Here is a 26,406-nt window from a genome sequence, read left to right as displayed (position 1 = left end):
TTTGGTGGCCCTGTTTAGATTGCTAAGTAAATGTGTGTGCATTTGTGGTTAGGTTTAGGGAATAGGGAACCTGGATAACTAGGTTATGGTTTCCATAAGAATAGAAAGTGTGTAGACATGTCTGTGTACACGTGGGGACCTGAAAAATCACACCTACAAGTTTTTTCCCCAGTAGGAAAAATTACATTTCTAGTTTAGGAGTTAGAGTTAGTGTGACATTAACAATTGGGTTTAGTATAAGAATGTGGGTTAGTGTTAGGCATCAAGGGTTAGGGCTAGATAAAGTTTCGGTGTGATTCGGGTTAATTCTAGGGTTTATGATACAACATTTTCGGTACTCACTTTGATAGCAATTTGAGTGATTGAACGCGTGTGTACGTCCAATCACTGTCCATGCACGCTGTCTGGCAGAAAGGGTGATATTACGTCATTTTGCAGTCAGGGCGGGGAAAGGTATGGTGGCTGTGAAGAGAGCGAGTCTCCAATCTGACAGGCCGGATAGGGAGCAAAAATAGATAATAATGTTGTGCCGAAATGAGTAATATCATGCGTTGGCTCAGACACCCTCACAGTGTGTTCAATAAACAGAGAGAACAGTGCAATTTGGCAGGCAACTGGAACTGGACTTGGGAGGGGGAAGGGAGGGTGAGAGAGAGAGAGAAGGACGCAGTGTGGGCGGGTTAAGAAACAGAGGGAGGGGACGTCAGCGTTATATTCCCATCGTTTTCCCTTCTTGTACGACGTCTGCCGAAAACAAGGACACTGGTCTTGAGACTTTCATTACGTTACCCAGTCTCGCATCCGAGAGAGGTGTACTTTTGAGCGTCTTCATTAGATCTGTGCAAGAAATCCCGTTACCTGCGCTTTTGATTTTTTTCTGTCGGAGGAGGGTCGCGGAGCAGCTGAGACGTGAGGCGCGGATGCTGCGAGGGTAGCGTTGGGTACCAAGAAGCACCTGACACTCACCACGGTAATGTTAAATCGACAGCAGCTTGCTTCTATTTTTGGTTGTTAATAGCATCCATTTCTGCGACAATATTATTTTAAGGTCCACATACATGTAGAAATGCATGCAGGCATGTTGTGCCAATTGATGCACCCATAAATGGGTTTAAAATCGATTAGCCTAGTTATTGTCGCATATAGGCATGTCTGCATAGCCGTCTACCGGTATGTGTAGCCTTAAACAACCTGTGCTAACTATTATTTTAGCTGAATATTGTACGCCCCTCTACGCTGTCGGATTTAAGTGAGGTTTTAATGTGGTTTGTAGGCTATGATTGTAGGCAGTGAATGATGAAATATGAATACTGTGAAGCGAATGACGGCTCAATACCCCATGGAATAATATTGAATACTGTCAGCCAACTGCCACGGATGTCAGAACCTAACATGTACATAAGCGCGTACACACACATGAAATTAGTAGGTGAGTGCACATAGGCGTACAGTATGTAAAGGCAATGTCATCCCTGCACCCTGCTATCTCAAAATTAATGCACTTTACTAGACTCTGAGCTACACTAATACATTTCAGTTGTAATGGGAGTTTGTTTTGATTCAGTGTAAATCTCTATTTTATTCTACCGTTTAATATGCCAATCCACTGCACCGTCCAAGTATTTTCACAGTGCTTTTGTTATTATGCATTATTCATCTCTATGGGGTGAAATAAATAGCGCTGTAAGATTCCTTTGAAATTGGGCCTCTTTATTAGGATTTTTACTGATGTCTGTTTGTCTGCCTGTCTCTTTCTCTTACTTTGTCTCTCCATGTTCTCTATATGTCAGTTTCTATCTTTTAGTGCTGACTTGTTTAATGCATGTACTGTATTCCTCTCCTACCTGCCCCCCCTCCCCTTTACCATTCCTTTCCTCCCTCAGATGGACAGAATGAGTTTTCTCTCCTTCCTCCTCCTTTGCTTGACTTCAGTTGCCAATGGCAACAAAGGTCAGTTTTCTATGGGTTTGACTGTTAATTGTGAGCGCAGCTAAAATATTGCTTTATTTTGCCACAGGAGCATATGTTCCCGTAGTCTTGCTCATGACCGGGGTCTTTTTCCCTGCCTGGTCTCCGAAGCGTTCATGACAGCTCATTAGTCAGAGAATTTAATGAAATACCCACTTCCTGTTTTTAAAGGGATACTTTGGGATTTCGGCAGTTGACCCCTTTATGTTCTTACCTAGAGTCGGTTGAACTTCTGGATACCATTTTAATCTCTCTGCCTCCTGTATGAAGGACGTTTGAGGTAGTTCCACAAGCTGATGTTAACTTCCTTAACCACAATGACTGACGCTAACTACCTTAACCACAATGACTGATGCTAACTACCTTAACCACAATGACTGATGCTAACTACCTTAACCACAATGACTGACGCTAACTACCTTAACCACAATGACTGATGCTAACTACCTTAACCACAATGACTGATGCTAACTACCTTAACCACAATGACTGATGCTAACTACCTTAACCACAATGATTGATGCTAACTACCTTAATCACAATGACTGACGCTAACTACCTTAACCACAATGATTGATGCTAACTACCTTAACCACAATGACTGACGCTAACTACCTTAACCACAATGACTGGGATTCAATGCCACTGCACTAACATTCACTAGAAGTTGCACCAGAGCCATCTACTTTTTCTGCAAATTCCTTTAAACTGCACATAAAGACATACACAATGGTATCCACAGGTTGTGCTGGAGTCTGTTGTAGCAGTCTAAGCTCCTGATTCTAGACCACAAATGCCCCCTGGCGTCCAGGTTTCAAGACCCAGCTTGGCCAACTGTCTATGCCCTTCCTCTCATTGTCCCTCTGTGTACCTGTCTCTGTAGCCTCAGCTTCTGGGTGTTCAGTTGTGAAAACACAAGATGTATCCTCAAGGTAATCAGACTTTGGATGTAGAATGGTTTAATTGCCAAAATCCCCAAATAACCCTGTAAGTGTATGTTAACACCCAGATTTCCATTTTGAGTGTTGTCCGCCATATTGGACTGTATGCATACATACGTATGTGTAGATTATAGGTCAATTGTGATGATTTATTTGCATGTGACTGTCGATGTGCGTGATGTTGGTGCTTCATGTGAACGTGATTCCGTGTTTAATCGATATCTGAGGAGGTCTAAACCTAGTCACCCACATCGATTTATCGTGGCGGTAGCTGTTTACCGATTTTCCTTTGTATTCCCAATGACTGTCACGCCAGAGAATTGAAGTGGAATGGAAATAGGCTGACTGAGAAGAGCACATTTGGAGAAGAAAGAAGTGACAGACAGAGACAGAAGCAGACTGGCGAACAGTGGCAGTAGGGGAAGGGAAAAAAGAGTTGGTCCAAGGGAAGACAAAACGGGTGACAACGGGATGATATAGTTAGAAGGGATGAGGGCAGGGAGAACATACATAAGATCAGTTGACAATGGGGAATGGAGAGCAAGATGAGAGAGAGAGAGGGGGGGGGTGGTAGAGGGGGGAAGAGAGAGAGCGGGGAAGAGAGCAATGGGGATGTCGAGCGCAAAGAAAATGTGACAGAAAAGGGACCAGTTCCAGGGAGGGAGCTATAGAGAGACAGGGATTGAAAGTGATGTCTCTCAATCTGTAATCCTTGGTGTAATCCACAGCCCGGATTTTCAGATTTATCCTATATCGTAGAGAGATGCAGGGGATGAGTAGAGGCAGTGAGAGGGATGGAGAGGGAGATGGAGGGAGATACATTATGAAACAAGGGAAAGAGCCGAAGCATGAGGAATGGGTTGGTGGACAAACAGAGATGGTACCAGATTAACCATTGAGGATGGCCAACAGTAACTGGGGCATGACTCATCAGCCTGCCATGACAGGAGTTTGCTAATGCAAACTGGCTAGGAGACCCGTCTTTTAAATGACTAGTTCTGTGGAAGAAGCATGACTTCCCACTCTGCCGTGCTGTCTTTTCCGATTCTGACAGGACAGGCATGTTAATTGTTCTAATGTCCCGAGCGTTTGATGTTCAAACGTTGGAGCGGTCGCTGCACAACAGGTCCTGTAGATCTTTCATCACTTTCCATCCTCTAACGTAGAGGGTCGAGCGCGGGAGACATGACTAAAATCAAAGCCCCTCAGGCTTTTGTTTGGGTCTTTGATTGTTCGAGTGTAAAATCGCCACCGTTCCGGGTGGTTAGCTCTGCCTTTGATTGATATGGGTGAACATTCTGAGGGAGAAATGAATAATTAATTTGCAATTAGAGGTGGATTTGCGGCAAACTTTTCCCCATTTTAATTTGGACGTCCGGGTTTGCCGGTGCGCCTGTGGCGGGCCGCTTCTGCTGTTCTGAGTGATGTGTGCAATATACTGTAACTCTCATTGTGTGACAGGGGATATCGGCCGGGGTTTAATTATGTTGCCAACCGGCGTAAGGTGTGGAGTGACACTTGACGTGTGTGTGTGTGCTTGGGAGCCTGGGCGGAGGTGTGCATGTGTGTGTGCGTGTGTCCGTGATATTGTATTCGTTTGTACTTACTTGTATCCTCGGTCACACGGCCACAGACAGCCACAGGTCCGCTAAGGGAATGGGGTGTTAAAAATAGCCACATCTTCCACCTTTAGATTACTCCATTTAACACAAAAGCCTACTTTGGTTCCCTCTGTGTTGCCATTCAGCCAATAAACACAAGCCATGGATCGAGACGGAGTACCAGGGCATCGTCATGGAGAACGACAACACAGTTCTGCTCAACCCGCCGTTGTTCGCCCTGGATAAAGACGCCCCGCTCCACTACGCAGGTAAAGTGGATAATGGTCGGGTCAATACTCCGACGCTGACTTCAAACAAGCATCTGGTCGGTCCATTTGTCTATGCTTAGGCCAGCCTCACGATTCAGCGGCTGATTCTAACCCTGGATGTAGGATTCGCTCCCATGTGTTCCTCCACCTTCAAGGAAAAATTCAATTGTTTGAGTTCATTGGGAGCATTTAGCACTCAGCGCTCATAGAAATGATTAGCTATAGATCTTCTTAAATCGCTCAGGGAGTTTATTTTTATAGTGTGTTCGACATTAGTGTTTATTGTTGTTATCAGCGATGGTGTTGTAATCAATCTTTAAGTAATTGAAATGTCATCTTACTGGGACCTTAAGAACCATACAGTGTCATTTGAATTGGCACCCCCACCCCCACCCTCCCAGGTGAAATATGTGGCTTCCGCGTTCACAATGGGCCCTCGGGATCCGGATCGGTACAGTTTGAGGCTGTGGTTTTGGACCGCTCCACAGGGGAGGGCCTAGTTCGCTCAAAGGAGCCGCTGGACTGTGAAAGCCAACGGGAGCATAGCTTCACCATCCAAGCCTATGACTGTGGAGAGGGTCCAGATGGGGCCAACAGCAAGAAGTCCCACAAGTGAGATACACTACATTACCCAGAATTCTGTTCCAACAGTCAAAATAGATTGGGTTGTAGTCAGAGGTTAAACTAATTGCTGTCTTCTGAAGAAAGATAAGAGCGTTGAGTTACTTATCAACACTATGTATCTCTATGATTCTATAACAATGTACTTGCTTGTATTACCATCTTAATTTTTCCTAGTATCCTCTTGTGTTTTCTTCTCACTCTCTTTGTCTCTCTTTTTTTCTCTCTTTCTCACTTGTTCGCTCGCCTCCCCAGAGCCACCGTTCATGTGCGTGTGAACGACGTAAATGAGTTCTCCCCAGTGTTCGTGGAGCGTCGCTACGAGGCGTCTGTACCAGAGGGCCGTCTGTTCGACCGCATCGTGCGTGTGGAGGCCCTCGACGCCGACTGCTCCCCGCAGTACAGCCAGATCTGCTTCTACGACATCATCACCCCCAATGTTCCTTTTGCCATAGATAACGATGGTGAGAAATACAGCTCCCACAATTGTCTTGGGCTAGTCTTTTCAATTGGATCATTTTGGGGAATGTGCTATGAATGTAAACAGTTGACACTAGTACATGATGATTAATAACAGTCTGTAAAAAAAATGATATCCTTGTTCTAATTTGATTGTCTCCAGCTGGTCTTGTTGCTATGTGCGTTGTTAGTGAATGACCTGTCCTTGACGTACCTACTCCTTCGCCAGCCGCTTCCAAGCATCTCGCACACCCACATGGCAGCTTTTTGGCTATAGCTTATATTCTGTAGCACAGTCATTAGTTTGGCAGCATGTCTTCCTGTAAGGAATGCAGGAGAACCCCCACCTTCACAGGTAGAAGGTTTCCGGAAAAAGAAGCGTGTGGGAGGTCGTTGTGTAAGAAGTGCTTCCGTGTGAACATTACTTGGCCAGGTTTGTTGGAACAAAGGAGGCCGTAGTATTGTGTTTCTGATGGATCATGTAACTTCCTCTATGAAGGCTTTGATTTCAGTCAGCAAGACTCCCATTGACGGGTTACTGGTCAGACGTCCACAGCAGACATTTTGTAATATGACAACAGCAGACATTTTGTAATATGACAACAGCAGAACATTTTCAGGTTTTACCATGACTTTGCACAAATGGCGGTGGACTGGGGGACGGGAGGGGGGGTGAACAATCCCTTTATAATATGGGTTTGGTTGCTCGGTTCAGATGAACAACAGAGACATTTTGTTTCACCTGGGTGGTTTAAAGGCCCTAGTGTTTTCAATACTATACTACTGAATATCGTCTCTCTGTCTCTCTCTCTTAGTCTCTCACTGTCTCTCTCCCTCTCCTGGTGTGTTTGTTTTGTCTCTACCTCTCTTGCTCTCTCCCCTCTGTATTCCTCCTTCATTCCTACCTGTTCACTCTTTCCTTCGGTTCCGCCTATCTAATTTTCAGCGCCCCGTCATTCAGGTTCATTTTTGATTCTTTTGGTGTAAAAAGAAACTGTCTTAATTCATTCTTAGTCTTCACTCTATTCTCCCTCCTGTGCCCCCTTTTTCATTTGAACATACTGCAATGAACAACTTAGAAATGTCTGCCATGGTGCTGACACATGGTGAAAGTGCCTGAATAACAGTGTCCACTCCTCATGCTGGCATTCAATTCTGCTGTTCTCGCTCTCTCTTTTTCTCTCTTAATCTCTCCACCAATCTCTGTTTTTCCCCTCTCCCGCCCTCTCTGCCTCTCCCCCTCGTTCCCCACATCCCCCTCTGACTCTCCCCCTCGTTCCCCACGTCCCCCTCTGCCTCTCCCCCTCGTTCCCCACGTCCCCCTCTGCCTCTCCCCCTCGTTCCCCACATCCCCCTCTGCCTCTCCCCCTCGTTCCCCACATCCCCCTCTGCCTCTCCCCCTCGTTCCCCACATCCCCCTCTGCCTCTCCCCCTCGTTCCCCACGTCCCTCTCTGCCTCTCCCCCTCTTTCCCCACGTCCCCCTCTGACTCTCCCCCTCGTTCCCCACATCCCCCTCTGTTCACCCGTCACAGGTAACATTAAGAACACAGAACCGTTGGATTCAAAACGCCAGCGCGTCCACACCTTCTGGGTGACAGCATTCGACTGTGGCAAGAACCGCGCGCAGGCCGACGCTCAGGTGGTGGTCACGGTCAAGCCGTCCTGCAAACCCGGCTGGATCGGTAATCAATGGCCCTGAATGCTGCATCACCCTCAGCATTCACCACATTACCATTGGTCTCCTCAGCTGTGGAGGCTGAGGGTCCTATTCTCTACATTGTGCGCAGACACTCATTGGATGTGGTCAAAATGAGTGCACGATGTAGGGACTAGGTGGTTATGGTAGTGTCCGAGACTGCATTTGGTCTGAATGATGAAAATAGTAACAAAATAAATGATGAGACTGATAAAGGGACACAGCTTCCCTGCGCCATTCGGAGGGTAATTATCGGGACGTCAGTGAGTGTGGATCATCTGACTCGGGTGTTGGTTTTTAGGCTGGTCGAAGCGTGTGGAGTATACCCCCGGGTCAGGCAGCATTCCCCTGTTTCCCAGCCTTCACCTGGAGACCTGCGAAGAGACCGTGTGGAACATCCAGGCCACCGTAGATCTGCAGACGGGCCATATTGGAAAGGGCTGTGATAGGGACAGCTATTCAGACCGATCAGTGCGCAGGCTGTGTGGTGAGTGCCGTGTTAATCTGGGGCCGTCCGTGATGGACTCTATCGTTGGGATAATGGGAGACTTTCCCCCATAAATATCCCACTAACATCCATGATTCATTCAGGGATTGGAACAGAGCACTCTCAAGTCACATTGGTTTTAGCGGCAGTTGTTCACGCAGTCTTGCATTTGTGATGTGGGCATGAATGTAGTGAAGTAATAAAATCATTCTGGGGAGTACTGGCCCTGATAAAGATTCATTGAGCTCACAATGCCCAGGTCTTTAGGGCATTCAATTGGATATTGGACTCTTGACTGAGCGTCTATAGAAGTATTTTATTAGGATCTCTGTTAGCAAGCCAAGGCAGCGGTACTCTTCCAACATAAATAAAAGTGAGGACTTGAACTCTGTATTCTAAGAAAGCACTATATATATATACAGCTCCGGAAAAAATTATGGGACCACTGCACCTTTTCCTTTCCGAAAAAGCCGAAAAGGAAGGTTTTGAGTGAGGAACAGAAAAGTTAAAATTAAGAGACCACTGCAAATTGAACACTTCTGTTCCTCACTCAAAACCTTCCTTTTCAACTTTTTTGGAAAGGAAAGAAAAAGGTGCACTGGTCTCTTAATTTTTTCCTGGAGCTGTATAGATATACTTTGAATCAACAGTACCAGGCTACTATTAACAATTTCACTTCTATCTGCTGTGTCACCAGGCGCTGTGCGAGGAGAGGTAGACCTTCTCCCGCCCCCGTCTCCTGCAGCCAATTGGACGTCGGCCCTGCCCACCCTTCCTTCTTCCGATTCGTCCCTGGTATTCTCCTTCAATGGCTCCGCCCATGTCGCCGTGGTACCCAGCTCAGTTGCCGCAGCGATATCTGGAGACCATTTTACACTCCAGCTGTGGATGCGAAGGGGTGGGGCCACTACCCAACCACCCTCCAATCAAGCCAGGGGAACGCGTAGGGAGGAGGAGACTATTATTTGCAGTACCGTCAAAAATGGTCAGTCTCATGGTCAGTCACGGCTGTCTGTCAGAGGCTTGGTCATACCTTACATGAAGTTGAAAACAGTATGTGTGGAATTGTCATTGTTGGTATTACAATAAAACTGTGTCGAAAGCTTAATTACTTAAGAGTGGTACTTCATCATAATTCAGCTGTTGTTTCATCTACGTGATCTTCGGGTTGTTTGTGTAAGAGGCTTAGGTTTAAAAAGACATTTAGGATTTAGGTGGGCCTTGATAAGGTTAAGGGGGACCATCTCTCATCCCCTCTTTTTTTGTAATGTCCACTTCTAGTAGGAAAGCCCAGCAGGGATAATGAGTGAATTCAGTCCGAGCCATAAATAGAGTTAGATGTAGTCTAGCAACGTTGCTCTGCTTCTGTCTAATTCTATGAAGTCTAAGGCGATGAAATATGAATAGCCTAGTGTTGTGACGCGCTGTGTCTCGCGTTCTGCCTGCATGCTCTGTTCTTCACGGTTGTTTTTTTCTGTCTCCCCCTCTGTTCTTCAGACGACTCCTTCTCCCACTACTATCTCTCCGTTCACGGCTGCCGCCTCTCTCTCTTCTACTGGCCCGATGTGTCTGCTGCGCGGCCCGTGAAATTCCTCTGGAAACTGGAGCAGGTACTGTGGGAACGTGGTTGGATGAGGGGAGGGAAATAGTCTCTAGGAGGAGCACTGAGCCAAAGAGTCATCCCCCAGAGCAAAATCTATTCAAAAAGGCCAAAGCTCACTTGACGCCGTTGTTGTTGTTTTTCGCGTGGATTTTCAAGGCAACTGCATCAAGTCTTTGTTTTTTTGGGGGCGTACTGAACAACTGGGGTGACTAAACTCCCAAGGAGGTGGTACTGCTGCTAGTACTAGTGCCAGAGGCACCTGATCCTCAGGCAGATCCCAAGGCAGACTCGCTAGCAACACCCGGGAGAGATGTTTCCCTCAGGGGAGTTCGTAACTATGGGAATGTGCAAGGAGCACGAGGATTAGGAGGCAGAGAATAGGATTTGAACGAGAGGGGATGTTGTGGGTTTATGTGGTTTTGGGAGGGAGCTGGGGGAGGGGAGTGCTTTTGGCGGTGGTTACTGGTTGTAGACAGCTTGGATGGGGTGGGATTAGGAGGGGGCCAAGCGGATTCAGATAAAATTTGGCAAATCCCTCTGTCTTGCTTGACCTCTTTGTCTTGTCTGACTAGAAACAAGAGAAATAAAACAGTTTTTGGGAAGAGGGAGAGGTTCAGTTAGTGGAACGAAACATTGTTTTACTGTGCCATGCACAGCCCATGTATTCGGGTGGTTCTTAAACTTTAACCTCTCTCCATGTCTGTCTGCCCTTGCCAGGTGTGTGACAGCGAGTGGCATCACCTGTCCCTTAGCGTTCAGTTCCCCTCGGTGACGCTCTACGTGGACGGCGTCACCTTTGACCCGGCTCTGATCCACGACAATGGAGCCATTCCCAACCCTGCCCCACGACAGCGCATGGTCATTGGTGCCTGCTGGGGTAACGATTGGCTATGCTTTTTAGAACACACTGTTAAAAATGAAAAGTATTCATTTTGATTTTATTTCATTGCTTGGGATTTTTTTTAAATGTACCCTCATTGTCAATTTTCCCACAGCGTACTGTGCTTACCCTTACCATTGTAGATCGGCCTGTGTGTCCTAGAGCAAAATCAACTCCTTGTTCCAGAAACTACTGAATACAGAATATATTTTATATTATTTTTAGTTCCAACTGGTAATTCTTAAGGAATTTATTTGTGAGTGCACCTGATGATGGTGATTTTCTACAGATTCCATATATTACTTTTTGGTTGGTAACATGGATTGTGGGCATCTTGCTGCAAAACCTATGAGATAGTAGCTCCAACCATTTGGTCATGACCATTGTCTATGTGGCAAGACAACATCCAGGGATGACTCCAGTCTGATTTGGCTGTATCTAAGGCTGAAAAGAGTCACTGATTGCAGTCGGTGACTCTTGCTGAGTGTTCTTGGTTTAAGCACATCGTGAGCATGTATTATTCCTCTTATGTGTACACATACCTAGTAAATAAGGCTGATTCCAATTCTGAAAATCTGAAAATGGTGTAAACCAGCCCTGAAAGGATGTCCCCTTTCAATTGATGTAAACCAAATGTTTGTGTGACATGATGGCAACAATGATTTACCATAATGGCTTGTATTCCCTGGTTTGCAAGATTTTGCTGAACTCAGTAAAAGGAAATGTTGCGGCTAGCACAAATATAACAGAACCAGGCGAAACATAATGACATGACCAAATTCAACCACACCCGTGTGATGACAGACCCATATTGATTAAAGAGATCACAACAGTACAAAAGAGCCAAGATATGTCTCTGAGAATGGTGCCCCAGTCCACATTCTTCTATGATTGTTCAGCACCAAATGCACCCCCCCACCGCACACACACACACACACACACACACACAAGCTCCCACACCCCCTCTGACAACAGAAAGCTATGGTACTTCATTCCTCATTCACTTAATCACATTTGTGTGAGATGCATCCGACCGCTTTTCTATAAGCTAATAATATCACTGACATATCAATTATTTAAGCTAGCTGAAGAACATGCAGGCCAGACAGTTATCCTGCCAGTAATACCAGTGCTAATCGCTAAAATGGGACACGCTGTCTGCCAATTAACACTTGAAAACACACTAGAGCACATATTCATTGCTACTTCCTGTGCGGTAACACGCTTGTTTAAGATAAGGTATGGCACACCTTCATCTGACGTTTCGTTTTTTCTTTTACTTATTATCTTTACTCCTCTTACTTGTCCTCTCGTTTCACTCCTCTCGCTTTTCGCAAAGCGTCTATCTCCTGTTTCTCACCTGTCTCCGTCATCCTGTCTCCTCTCCGCTCTGTCCTCCAGAGACAGAAGAGAAGCAGAAGGACATCCTTAACAACACCATCCCCGAAGGGAAAGACACAGGTGACTTCATTTGTTTTTACAAGTGTGTTTTTTCGTGCAGGAAACGTGATGTGTGTGTGTGTGTGTGTGTGTGTTGATCTGGCTTCTTTTGATTTCTGTCTCTCAGGGAGGTATGTGGCTGGTTACCGTGGCCTGTTGTCTGGGGTGACGGTGCGTCCCGGCAGTGTGGAACCTCACAGCGTGGTGGAGTGTCTCTACGCCTGCAGGGAGGGACTGGACTTTGGGGACCTGGAGACCTTGGGCTCGGGCATGAAGGTACCCCCCCCCCACACACATACACACACACACACACTGTTAGAGGAGTCCTATAGTAGAGCGGCTCCCAGCCTTTTTTTCACCACGGGCCGGAGGGCACAGAAATAATTCTGTGGGCTGGCGCCCAGCGTGCAATGGAAAAAAACAACTGATTCGTCTGATTTTAAAAGCCCCAGCAGTGGGTTATTTAGGGTGTCCCTTCTTTCGTTCTGCCCTGCAAAGCTAAATTCTGTCTCCAAATTCATTTCAACCCACCATTCTGGGATCCCGCTAGGGGCTTTTGTTATTACAAAGGTTAATTGATCATAGGCTATTTACTCACCTCCAGTTCCAGCTTCTAATGCAAATCGTGGTTAGTGAATGGCTAAAATGTTACTCTCTAACTGTTCTTCAAAAGGTTTAGGCATACAGCCTTGTTCACTGACACCGCTGCGCACTGCAGTCTGGGTGGGGTTAGAATGTCAGAGTCGTGACAGCCTTTCAGTCCATCCAATCAGCGTGTGTCCAATTAGCATATGTTTTTCATGTCGAAGCCTGGTGGCAAGCTCCACTGCTCTGTACCGGTCTAGTGCCCGGTGGTTGGGAAACCCTGTCTCCAAAATGGTGGGCACTTTCCACTGGATTGAGGCTTACGACCACAAGCATCTGTCACATTCAGTTTTTATTGAGGGTTTGTTTGTTAACCGCCATTATCCACTACTAGACTAATCTGTCGTTCCGCATGCAAAATAGTTCATGTACAAAATAGCTTGTTTCCCCCTGGATTTCACATTATACATTTTATAGATCAACATTTTATTTTTTACAGTCACTCAGATCACTCCCCAGATAGTGTTACTATGCCCGATGGATGACTTATATGAAGACATTCCATTGTGTATCTATGTGAGTCCTCCTCGGATGACCTCCTCACCTTTAACCTTTTAGGTGCACGTGAACCCCAGTCAATCTGTGCTGGTTCTGGAGGGGGATGACATTGAGAGCTTCAATAGGGCTGTGCAGCAGGTCACCTACAGGAACTCCCTACGCTTCGCCACCCCAGGAGTCAGACCGCTCAAACTGACTACCTCCCTCAGGTACACACACACACACACACACACACACAGAAGCACACACACACAGAAGCACACACAGGCTGTTATGGTAAATGATCATTTACCTCTTACATGTTAGCATCCTACGACCATCCTGATCTCGCAAGCTCACATTCTGTTTCCCTCCACACATCCGTCTGGATACACACAATGTAATCATTTTGTCTTCCTCCGTCCAAGTTATGAGCGGACCAATCAGTGTTCTCTAATCATCTGAGAGAGGGTTTTAGTTGAGGACGACCACAGTAAATGTTCCTCAATTCTACCCACCGCATTTATTGCAAATTCTAAATGAACGTCCTGGAATTTCAGTTAACGGTAACCCTAATTCTATTAATCTTTCATGAATGCTTTTGTGGTTAGCGGCATTTGATTGTTCTTCTTGGCATGTACGATGGTGCCTTGTATGCGCAGATTGCATTTACATAGAATAGTCATCAATAAAAGATATGCTAACTTGCTAAGCTAAATAAACATACCTGCCAGTAACTGATGTTTACACAGAATGAGATGTCATATGTGTCATTGTTTTGATTGGTTTAGGGTGATCCAATCGTCTGCAGAATAACTTTTCTCAACGCCCATTTAGTGTGTACCCAGACTGATGTGTGGAGTGAAACAGAATGTGAGCTTGCATGGTGGTCATATGAGGCTACTCACATGTACCTGCATGGTAAAATACTAAATAAACACACATAAGCACACACCTATATAGGCAGACAGTGCTAATGGATATCAACTAGATATACTGGTTGAAAGACCTGGAGCAGGTAAAACGAGTGACAAAGCAACTATCATTGCGTGAATGCCGGTTTCCAGTACCGCTGTTTGGAGTGACGCAATTGTTTGGACATTGACCCAGATAATCAGTGATTTTAGGAATATGATAAAGAATGATATGGCAGTTTAGACTCAAATAGGTTAAACGCATAGGATGTCCCAATGTACAGTTATAAACTGTGGAGTATATTGTCTTTGACTTGTGGTCCGCAATTACTATTATATCTCCAAAGCCCTATATCACCTCACCCTATCTTCTGAGTGTTTTAGCCATGCCGATGAAGCCCAGGTGACAGTTGGTTTGTGCCTTGACCTGGTGCTCTCCTTTGTCTAAAGAAATATTTGTAGCTCGTCAGATTCCCAGGCTATTGATTAAATTAATTGAGTCATGTATTTCCTCAAAAAAATCTGGGTGGCATCATAAAGAATGCCTTTACTTTGCATAGGTCTACAATAAGGAAATATTCCTCCATGTAAAAGGAGCTAGAATTTTTTGTTGAGCTGGATTAGGGTATTTAGCCTTGGGTAAAAGGGAGCACAGTGTGTCCATCTAATTTGGAAAACAGTGTATTTGTTATGCCACAGTCCTGTAATTCAGACCCTCTTTATGACAATCAGAAGAAGGGGGGTTTCTGCTCTCGTGGTATTACACCACATTGGCCTGCGCATGTTGTTTTGATCCCCTTGGTTGATTAAATATTGATATACTTTGTGGATGGAGGCCTACTTATGCTCTAGTATTCTGTTTAATATAACCCGTCGTGGGAAAGTCCTCATTCTCTAACCCTGGAATTGTCGTTGCCTGTACGTCGATCTTCGGGGAAGAATGGTGTGTTTTTAAGATGATTTGTATTGTGAGGTAAGACGTTGACATGGTGGGTTATTTTAATGCTTGTTTTTGATCTGTTTTCGGGTCAGGGATTTGTGGCTTTTTTAGCTTGTGTTTTTAGGATTATTCTGATTTCAGGTCAAGAGGTGGTGTGCTTTTCTAGTGTATTCTACCACATTTTCTGATTGTTTTTGGTTTTTAGTGCTAATGATTAGACTCATTTGAGGTCAGTAGTCGTCCAGATGGTTGAACAGCAGGCCCTTCTGGAGAGTCAGATACTAGCAGCTGCTCTTGTAATAAGAGAGAGAGAGAGAGAGAGAGATAGTATTACTGCAGCTCCATTATACTTAGGAACTAAACACCTCCAAGAACCACTCAAATGTTAAATCAAGGGCTGAACTGCCAAATAAAAACACCATTCTGTGCTTTTTCCAAGTGCTTCTGCAGAGTACCGTAATAACAGTTTTTATTTTTATTTTAACTCTGGTCCTGGAAATCCATAGGCTTTTATCTTAGCTCCACAAAAACACGCCCGATGTAGCCAGTCGATATCCCAAAACTGTGACAGAGAATGACTTGTGATGCCACCCCTCCATCTCTCCCCCCAGGTGTTTCAATGAGGAGAGCTGCCTCACTCTCAGACAGTTGGAGGGCTACCTGGTGGTCCTTCAGCCCGATGCCCCTCAGATCTCCCTGTCCGGCGTGGGCCCTCACCTGGCCCGCCCGGCCCCTGAATTCGAGGGCCCCCGCGGCGTGCCCCTTTTCCCGGAGCTGAGGATCGTGTGCTCCCTGTCTCACGCCGTTAATACGGCCGCGCAGGGCATGGAGGGAGGAGGTGAGTCAGCAGGAGGCCCTCCATGAATACCGGAACGCAGGCGGTGAGAGTCTGGCGTATTCTGATCACGTCAATGGAATCGTTTCGGAGAGCGCAACGCCAGCATTTTCTGCGGGAAGTAAACCTAGTCAGTGCGCTGATTGATTTCCCCCTGAAAAGAATTAGCCGAGCATGACTGATTGCATTTGGACCGGTGTCTGTTATTTGCGTGGGGCCAAGACACATCAATCAAACTGCCCGCATTTAAACTTCTAAACCCCCCCCCGCCACGGACTCCCCCACCCCAGCGGTCTGTTTTCATTCCCATAATCACGCAGGCCTGACGACTGAATCTCAGAGTGACAAATTCAGCCACATCCGTATTTTCACTTGATAGCAGTGCTGTCCGTATAAACGCAGATATGAACCAATGAACAGTGATCCGTCCGTCTGAATCGGGCGGAGAACCGTTCAGACTCACAGGGTGTGGATGTGTTCATCTCTGCTTCGGCCTGCCTCCCTCCATTACCCCGGTCAGTTTGTGGTTCTGTCCACAGGGGGAGGCGGTGACATTACTAGACATACGTTGTGCGTGTCCAAGTCAAAAGACGATGGGGGTGTGGTCCGTGCAGTGTTGGAGAGGACAGCACGTGTCTGGTTGACAATGTACTCATTCAAATGTTTGGGGGCACTTAGAAATGTCCTTGTTTTTTAAAAGAAAAGTGTTTTTTGTCCATTAAAATAACATCACATTAATCAGAAATACAGTGTAGACATTGTTAATGTTGTTAATGACTTTTGTAGCTGGAAACGGCTGATTTCTAATAGAATATCAACATAGGCGTTTAATGGCCAATTATCAGCAACCTTCAGTCCTGTGTTCCAATGCATGTTGTGTTTACTAATCCAAGTCTATCCTTTTAAAAGGCTAGTGGATCGTTAGAAAACCTTTTTGCAATTATGTTAACACAGCTGAAAACAGCTGATTAAAGAACCAATAAAGCTGGCCTTCTTTAGACTAGTTGAGTAGGCGACTCTGGGATGCGGCCCTTCTAGGCAGAGTTACAAAGAAAAGCCATATCTTAGACAGGCCAATTAAAAGAAGATTAAGATGGGCAAAAGAACACAAACACTGGACATTGGAAAAAAGTTATGGACAGACAAATCTAAGATTGAGGTGTTTGGTTCACAAAGAAGAACATTCATGAGATGCAGACCAAATGAAAAGATGCTGGAGGACTGTTTGACGCCAAGCATGGTGGAGGTAATTTGATGGTCTGGGGGTGCTGAATGGTGATAAATTGGGAGATTTGTACAGGGTCAAAGGGATCTTGAACATTTGGCAACTCCATGTCATACTCTGTGGATGACGATTGATTGGAGCCAGTCTCCTCCTACAACAGGACAGTGACCCAAAGCACAGATCCAAACTATACAAGAACTATTTAAGGAAGAAGAAGTCAGCTGGAATTCTGTCTATGGAGTGGCCAGCACAGACACCAGATCACAACCCTGTTGAGCTGTTGTGGGAGCAGCTTGACCTTATGGTACGTTAGTGCCCATCAAGCCAATCCAACGTGTGGGAGGTGCTTTAGGAAGCATGGGGGGAAATCTCTTAAGATTACCTCAATAAATAGACAACCAGAATGCCAAAGGTCTGCAAGGCTGTAATTAACTACAATTGGAGAATTCTTTGATGAAAGCTAAGTTTGAAGGACACAATTATTATAAATCATTATTTCTAACCTTGTCAGTGACTATATTTCCTATTCATTTTGCTATATTTCCTATTCAAACTGTATGTTTTCCTGGAAAACAAGGATATTTATTGGAAAACAAGTGACCCCGACCTTTTGAACGGCAGTGTGTCTGTGTTGACTGGCTATTAGACAGGTGATGGTTAATAAACGAGAGTCCCTTCCTGCATCGGGTCTAATCGTCTCAGGACACAGTTGATTAAACTGTGTAGCTACATAGGAAAGAATATCTGACAGTTTCTATAGGCCCACTACCTAATCTTATATGTATGTTACCAGGTCTCTTGGTAAAAAGAAAATCGGCCTTTGCCCTAACCCCTCCCACGGTCCCCATGTGGCCTAATCTGAAGTAGTTTCATAACATTCCTCTTTGTGGGGTGCTCCTCATTGGCAGAATGGTTATAGTAATTGCTCCAATGAGAGACATCAGAATCATTTAGCAGGCGCTCTTATTTAAAGTGAGTTACATGTCCTGGTCACTGGATGGGTAGGATGGATGGTTAGGATGGATGGATGGATGGATGGGTAGGATGGATGGATGGATGGGTAGGATGGATGGATGGGTAGGATGGATGGATGGATGGGTAGGATGGATGGATGGGCAGGATGGATGGATGGATGGGCAGGATGGATGGATGGGCAGGATGGATGGATGGGTAGGATGGATGGATGGGTAGGATGGATGGATGGGCAGGATGGATGGATGGATGGATGGGCAGGATGGATGGATGAATGGGTAGGATGGATGGGTGGGTAGGATGCTGGACAGGGCTGCGTTGTCTCTTCACGTCCTAGTGACTCCTTAGTGGCAGGTTGGGTGCCTGCAAGCTCACTGGTGGCTTTTGTCCAGAGAACATGGACAAAATATATACCGCTGAATACTTCCTCATTGAACATGCAGTGTGATGAGAAGCAGAACGTCATGGGGAGATGTTCATCGTAGATCAACTTCCCCCAAATTTGCAGGGGAGGCCCATAATCGCAAATTGAACATCATGGGTAAAATAATACAAATGTTTAGATTTTTAACTGTCTGCTTTCTTTCTTTTCTCCTTCCATTTTTCTCTGCATGGAATGATGCCTTCTTCCCCTCTCTCTGTTCTCCGCACACCCCTTATCTCACATGAACCCTAGCTCTGATGTCAGACGCCGTGGCGCACACTCTGGATGGCTGTGAGGTCCAACCCCTGGGGGAGGAGCTGAACCCAGAAAGGGAGGAGCTTCTGGTGGACATGGATGCCCTCAGAGAAAGGGGTCTGGAGATCATCAACACCACCGCGTACATCGCAATCACAGGTACTACAACATGTACCTCTCCCCCCGAATACTGAGGCGTTTGGTAAAACAGCATCAGACGGGAGCGTCAGTCAGTAACCTGGAGTGCCTCATTCTTTTCCAAAAATGTCACTGAACATATGGTGCGGTTGGTGGATGTTTTGACACACCACTCGAGGCAATGTAACACATTGCATTGCACCTCTGTATCGCACTCACAATATGTACCATTTTCTTCTTTCAGTTTCCTCACTGTGCAACTCATTCCTCTAAACCTCTGTCTGGCTGTTAGGTGCCGAGTCCATCTCTGTGTACGAGGATGTCCTTCGGTCTGTCCGTTACAGGCTGGCCAAAGGCTCGGCCCGCTTCGAGAGGCGGTTCCGTTTGTCCTGCTCTGAGATGAATGGGAGGTACACCAGCAACGAGCTCACACTGGAGGTAACCAAACTAACTGACCGTAGTGGTTGTAATAAACCTCTACTCTTTAGCAAATATACTTGCTGGGATGTACAATACTTGGGCCATCGTTAAGTAGTTTTAACCTACCATTTGGTGTGTGGAGAGCATTAGTTCACTGAGACAAACAAATACATCTCAAACATCATTAACAGTGAAATGGTTACTTATAGGCCCTCTTTTTAAAATGTAGATAGAAGTAAATGAAACTTTAAAAGAGCATAATATACAAAATGTTACAACAGTGGGTTTTGTTGAATGGTTTATTCACTGTCTTCCTCTTTTTATCTCCCTCTGTCGGACCTTCTACACTTTCGTCCTTATTTCTTGTCAGGTGAATTTCCTGCATTCCTTAGACAGTCTGTATCACCCGTCTCACCTCCTGGCCTCCCAGCAGCAGTTCCTCCACCCGTCTCATCACTCTGGGGAACTAAGCGGACACACCCTACCCAACCCCCACCGCAATTCAGGTTCATACACTGACTTCATTTACAGGAATTGACGCTTGTCGGTTTATTTACCTTTAAACACGAAGTGGTTTGTATTTATACATATAATACAGACACATGAAAACAGTTTGATAGCCTTTTAAGTCCCCAGATCTGAATCATATGGTATAACCTTCACAGTCCCCAGATCTGAATTGTATGGTATAACCTTCATAGTCCCCAGATCTGAATCATATGGTATGGCCTTCACAGTCCCCAGATCTGAATCATATGGTATGGCCTTCACAGTCCCCAGATCTGAATCATATGGTATGGCCTTCACAGTCCCCAGATCTGAATCATATGGTATGGCCTTAACAGTCCCCAGATCTGAATCATATGGTATGGCCTTCACAGTCCCCAGATCTGAATCATATGGTATGGCCTTCACAGTCCCCAGATCTGAATCATATGGTATGGCCTTCACAGTCCCCAGATCTGAATCATATGGTATGGCCTTCACAGTCCCCAGATCTGAATCATATGGTATGGCCTTCACAGTCCCCAGATCTGAATCATATGGTATGGCCTTTTAAGTCCCCAGATCTAAAACCAATTAAACACCTATGAGACATTTTGGAACGATGTGTTAGATAGCACTATCCAACCATCATCAAAACACTAAATGAGGGACTAACTTTTGGAAGAATGTTGTTCCATCCCTCCGGTAAAGTTCCAGAGACTCATTGAATCGATGCCCAAGGCACATTGAAGCTGTTCTGACGGCTCCTGGTGGCCCGACACCTTACTAAGACACTTCCATATTGGGTTTTCCTTTCATTTGTCAACTACACTGTTGAACGGACGTTTACATACACTTAGGTTGAAGTCAGTAAACTAATTTTTCAACCATCCCACACATGTCATGTTAACAAATTGTAGTTTTAGCAAGTCGGTTAGGACATCTACTTTGTGCATTTTTTTCAACAATTGTTTACAGACAGATTATTTCAGTTATAATTCACTATATCACAATTCCAGGGGGTCATACGTTTTCATACACTTTCAATGGTAAGTTGACTGTTCCATTAAACAGCTTGGAAAATTCCAGAAAATTATGTCACAGCTTCTGATGATAATAATAATAATAATAATACATTAAATGTATATAGCGCTAATTGACATAATTTGAGTCAATTGTAGGTGTATCTGTTGATGTATTTCAATGCCTACCTCAGAAAAAATGTTTAGACCTCCCCAAGGCTGGTTCATCCTTGAGAGCAATTTCCAAACACCTGAAGGTACCACGTTCATCTGTACAAACCAGAGTAAGCAAATCTAAACACCATGGGACCATGCAGCCATCATACATGGAAGGAAGGAGATGCAATCTGTCTCTTACAGATGAACGTACTTTGGTGTGCGAAAAATCATCCCAGAAAAATCATCCCAGAACAGCAAAGGACCTTGTGAAGATGCTGGAGGAAACCGGTACAAAAGTATATATATCCACAGTAAAACGAGTCATATACCGACATAACCTGAAAGGCCGGTCAGCAAGGAAGAAGCCACTGCTCCATAACCGTCCATAAAAAAAAAAGCCAGATTACGGTTTGCAACTACTAAGATCATACTTTTTGTCCTCTGGTCTGATGAAACAAAGATTTTACTGTTTGGCCATAATTACCATAATTATGTTTGGAGGAAAAAGGAGACATCAGTCAGGAAGTTAAAGCTTGGTCGCAAATGGGTCTTCCAAATGAATAATGATGCCAAGCGTACTTCCAAAGTTGTGGCAAAATGGCTTAAGGACAACAAAGTCAAGGTATTGGGGTGGCCTTCACAAAGCCCTGACCTCAATCCTATAGAAAATGTGTGGGCAGAACTGAAAAAGCGTGTGCAAGACGGGAGGCCTAGAAACCTGACTCAGTTACACCAGTTCTGTCAGGAGGAATGGGCCAAAATTCACCCAAGTTATTGTGTGGAGCTTGTGGAAGCCTACCTGGACCCTAGTTAAACAATTTTAATGCAATGCTACCAAATACTGATTGAGTGTGTGTAAATGTCTGACTGGGAATGTGATGAAAGAAATAAAAGCTGAAATAAATCATTCTCTCTACTTTTATTCTGACATTTCACATTCTTAAGATAAAATGACCCCTAACTGACCTAAGACTGGGATTTTTTTCTAGGATTAAATGTCAGGAATTGTGAACAACTGAGTTTAAATGTATTTGGCTAAGATGTATGTAAACTTCCAACTTCAACTGTATATACAGCTCCGGAAAAAATTAAGAGACCACTGCACCTTATTCTTTCCTTTCTAACAACGTTGAAAAGGAAGGTTTTGAGTGAGAAGTGTTCAATTTGCAGTGTTCTCTTAATTTTCAACTTCTGTTCCTCACTCAACTTTTTTGGAAAGGAAAGAAAAAGGTGCAGTGATCTCTTAATTCTTTCCGGAGCTGTTTATATGACCAATTCTCTCATACTGAACGGTTAATTGAAACTTTGTTCTCTTTAAAATGTTATGTTAAAACACCTTAACGCAAATCAATTATTCTAACGTAAGAAAATAAAAAAACTTATTAATATGCATTCATATAAAATGCATAGATTAAGAAAAGGGTCGGATATCCCAGCAAGCATAGTTGGAGAATCACCACCCAGGTACTGCTAAGAAAAGGCTGTACCTCAGCACTCAAATAAGGAGATTTTAAATAGCAACAGAGAGAACAACAATCACTATGAAGGAGCTACCGAGTGGCTGGGAGTGAAGTAATGGTGATGCAATCAATAATATCAAGAGCTCTGCATAAAGACTGGCCTATATTGGAGGATTGCAAGAAGGTAGCTTTTAATGGCATCTATCTGAAAACACATACGGGGTTTGTCAGAAAGCAAAATAATAACCCAACTGTGATGTGGGAAAAGGTCAGATGAGACCAAGATAGAGCTTATTGGCCAAAACGTCTAGTGCAGGGCTATTCAGGTCCGTTCCTCGTGGGCCGAATTATTTCTGTCTTTTATCCTCTACTATTAATATGGGACTGATTTAGAACTGAGATGCCAGGTGAAGGCAATCAAATAGCAGGTAGAACCAAAAACCTGAAGTGTTTTGGCCCTCCAGGACTGGATTTGAATAGCCCTGGTCTAATGCTGTGTGGTGCAAATGTAACACTGCCCAAGCCTGACCATACTGGTTCAATCAATGTCCTGATCCGCATCCCGTAAAAAATCTGTAACATTAGTTGAACTAAAAGCGCTGTCTGACAACCTGAAGTAAATGTCCAAAGAAGAATGGGGCAAAATCACTCAGACATTGTGGCGAAAACTGGTACATACAGTACTTACTCCTACATATTTAAAACTGTTATTAAAGGGAATAATGTCTCTTCCAGGTTGACTACTTATGCAAACAGCATTCATTTTTATTTCCCAACATACAATCAATATAAACTTACAATAACTGAATGAGTTTCGTTTTTATAAAATATAAAGAAATGTCAGTATATCATTTGTTATTTGGTAATATGAGAGCAGTCACCAGGGGTTTAAGTATCTTTGCAGGACAATGTGTTTTATATGGGAATATACACCCTTAAAAAGAGATGGAAGATTTTTACTAAAGATGTCAGTGTGACTGTCATCGAGGACAGTTGTAGGGTTTGTGTGACACAGGTGTTTTTACTCTTGTCAGTGGTTCCAGGGGCAGCCACGGTCATCATCATGGTGTGTGTTGGCTTTCTGGTTGTCATGGTGATCCTGGGAGTGTTCCGAATCCGTTCCATCCACCGACGTGGAGAGGGAGCTCGGGGAGCGGCTAAGGAGGGGAGTGGCCAGTGGGACGACTCTGCCCTCACCATCATCGTCAACCCCATGGAGGTATGGGCGTGAGCGGCGTATTGAAAAGTATAGGTGGACAAAGGAATTGTGGACGTTCTGATTTTGGATTTTCGGTTCTCTCTCTTTCAGTCCTACGAGTCTCGTATGGGCATCTCGGTCGACACCGAAGGTGAGGGCGAGGAGGACGAGGAAGTGGTGGAGTCGCCCGATGATGCAAGCGATGACCAGCGAGTCATCATCATCAAAAAGGAGGGGAAGGAGGGCAACCCCCGCCGCTACTAAGCCCAATCGCCTCTCGCTCTCTCTATGGAAGCACCCATTAGCACAGAGACCACCAAACGGCTCGCCACTCACACACTCTTCTCAACGCGTTTAAAATGTCGACAACAGCTGACACCTCTAGTCTATGGAATGTAAACTCACCAACACAACAGCGTACACCGTTTGACCGCGACGCCACAGGACGATTAGTCATCTATAGCCAACACCAGTGCAAATGTAAATGTTACACTGCACAATATATCCAGCATACTCCAAATGCCTGACCAAAATGAGCAACAAAAATGGTATGTGGCACATTCATTTCACTCACGGGGAATCTACGTTGTCCTGCAAGTTTGTATGAGGCAGGTCGGACTGAGGGTAAATAATTTCATTGTGAAGTAAGATTGTACTGTATGTTTTTACTGTCTCTGTATCCGGAGACCTTTGCCAGCCACACTAAATGAATATTGAAGCAATTGATTTCACACACAGCCTAGTGTTGGCCCTCTCACACATCGACACAAGCCCTGGCCCCTGATGTTTCCCCACACACCTCTTGTCTGAATCCCTTCATCGTTTTGCTGTACAATCTCTCTCTCTCTATCACTCCCTCTGTCTCTCTATCACTCCCTCTGTCTCTCTATCACTCCCTCTGTCTCTATCACTCTCTCTATTACTCCCTTTGTCTCTCTATCACTCCCTTTGTCTCTCTATCACTCCCTCTGTCTCTCTATCACTCCCTCTATCTCTCTCTCTATCACTCCCTCTGTCTCTCTCACTATCACTCCCTCTGTCTCTCTCTCTCTCTATCACTCCCTCTGTCTCTCTATCACCCCCTCTCTCTCTCTGTCTCTCTATCACTCCCTCTGTCTCTCTCTCTCTATACATTCATTGACTTCCAACCCCCTCTCCCCACCAGAGTGAAGATGTGGTAAAATGGAATGTTACTGATGTAAATGTGGCCAGCGATGAGCTCGTTGTTGCTGGCATTACCGTTTCCTCTCGTTCTTTGCATATGACTCGTGACCTTATTTTTAGAAGTTCATTGGATGGTTAGAATGTAAATCATTGCCATCCTTATCACAAAGCCACAGTGATTATTGACAATTAGAATGGTTAGAGAAATGCAAAGTTCCAAGATTGTAATTGACATTTTTAGACAATACGATACGCTACATAGAATGTGTCATGTGCTAAATAAAAAAAAATGGCATTTAGCAAATTAGATTGAATACATTTCTCAATCGGCACAAAAGTTGCATTTTTGGAAATGTCATTCTGTCAGGTATATCCATAGATTTAGAAATGTATTAGTTGGTAAAAACCTTTCCTTTGAAGATTTTAAAACCAAACAGGCTGTCCCTGGATCTGTTGATAAGGGCATAGAGTAACATTGTGATGTCACTGTGTGACTTTCTGTCCTCCGACCCCTACCTTGACTCTAGAGACTGAGTGACTCCCACCACACCTTCACACTCACCACACACCGCTCTTGTAAAAACCTCACTACAACTACACACACAACACCACCCCCCGCTGTATCCAGAATGTCAGCTCAGCTTGGGCAGTTTTGATTGTATTGAATTTTCTGTACATATAATTATTGTTATTATTATTGTTATTATTATTAATAATAATATTGCAGTAAACTCTTGCTCTGTCTGTACTTGACCTGCATTTAAATATGATTTATTTACAGTTATTTTATCATTTGACAAACTGTTGTATATTTTTACGGTTACAACATCAGAATACAGAGTAGTGATAATAATAGTAGTAGTAATAATGAGGTTGATGATTCCTGGCTTTGATGAGTGTATTAATTTATGTGTTGAATTGTTGTAATTTAAAAACTTGTTAATATCTGAATCACAGAAAATGGAGGGCACAGTGTTGTGATAAATAGCTACTCTGTCACCTCTCCCGCACTCCTTCCTTCTTTCACATCTCCCTAGGAATATTCTCAAATATTTCTGTTTCATGTATTTTCTCTTACCCTCTTGTCTTTTTCTATTTCATCTCTTTGGTTTAATGAATGTACTGCCTCCCACCTTTCCTTCCGCATTCATCCCTCCACGTCTATTGCTGTTTGTCTGTGTGTCGATGTGCAGTGATAAATCTGTCAGTAAATGAAGCCTGTTTTACAGTGTAATATTAAGAATGGATTAAAATTGCATTAATGAATTATATTATTACTATGGTTACTATAGGGACACTAACTGTAATTATTCATACAATGATAACATGGATTATGATGATGATTGTTATTGATAACCGTCTGAAAACATGACAAAGTTCATAATAAAAACACTCAGATGACGTTTAAATGCTGTTTTTGAAGCAAATCATATAGTTTAAAATGTATGAAGTTGACATAGGCAGGTAAGTATCTTCTGAAAACTTTTTTTCTATGTATAGCCAGGTGGGTGTATTAGATTCCATTTATATCTAAAACAACACGACATATATGCAGTACAGTATACAGTGGTAATCTATATATTTTTTTTAACCTGAGACAATTAGAAGTTACATTTTGAGCTTCAGACAAAACACCTGGAAACAAAGCAGTTCCCATATGGACTTTGCATTCATAACTTTCGTAATAAGATTCGCATACCGTGCTG

At 44.3% G+C, this 26,406-nt stretch overlaps 1 protein-coding gene across 2 annotated transcripts; it reads left to right on the top strand.

Moving 5' to 3' along the window:
- The first annotated feature begins 668 nt into the window (after positions 1 to 668).
- On the top strand, positions 669 to 24,470 carry clstn3 (calsyntenin 3). 2 transcript variants are annotated; one of them, XM_010900840.5, is made up of 19 exons: positions 669 to 970; positions 1,884 to 1,950; positions 4,657 to 4,779; positions 5,181 to 5,391; positions 5,656 to 5,864; positions 7,393 to 7,542; positions 7,858 to 8,043; positions 8,741 to 9,040; positions 9,541 to 9,653; positions 10,364 to 10,523; positions 11,928 to 11,987; positions 12,094 to 12,242; positions 13,170 to 13,318; positions 15,554 to 15,780; positions 18,651 to 18,812; positions 19,084 to 19,229; positions 19,582 to 19,717; positions 23,373 to 23,557; positions 23,648 to 24,470. In XM_010900840.5, the coding sequence occupies exons 2-19, from the start codon at positions 1,884 to 1,886 to the stop codon at positions 23,798 to 23,800; spliced, it is 2,886 nt and encodes a 961-aa protein (XP_010899142.1). In that variant the 5' UTR covers positions 669 to 970; the 3' UTR covers positions 23,801 to 24,470. The 2 variants fall into 2 exon arrangements, with proteins under 2 accessions (XP_010899142.1, XP_010899143.1); XM_010900841.5 differs by having other exon boundaries at positions 670 to 970; positions 8,741 to 9,028.
- The last annotated feature ends 1,936 nt before the right edge of the window (positions 24,471 to 26,406 follow it).

Source organism: Esox lucius, chromosome 20 (assembly GCF_011004845.1).
Source record: "Esox lucius isolate fEsoLuc1 chromosome 20, fEsoLuc1.pri, whole genome shotgun sequence".
Taxonomy (NCBI): Eukaryota; Metazoa; Chordata; class Actinopteri; order Esociformes; family Esocidae; genus Esox; species Esox lucius.
Note: the sequence above shows the minus strand (reverse complement) of the source record. Positions and strands in the feature narration are given on the sequence as shown.

What these genes read in the sequence shown, in the direction of transcription:
- clstn3 (XM_010900840.5), top strand. Translation starts at nt 1,884, where the DNA reads ATGGACAGAATGAGTTTTCTCTCCTTCCTCCTCCTTTGCTTGACTTCA. An exon ending in CAACCCCCACCGCAATTCAG is followed by an intron (nt 19,718 to 23,372) that starts GTTCATACACTG and finishes TACTCTTGTCAG; the next exon opens with TGGTTCCAGGGGCAGCCACG. An exon ending in TCATCGTCAACCCCATGGAG is followed by an intron (nt 23,558 to 23,647) that starts GTATGGGCGTGA and finishes TCTCTCTTTCAG; the next exon opens with TCCTACGAGTCTCGTATGGG.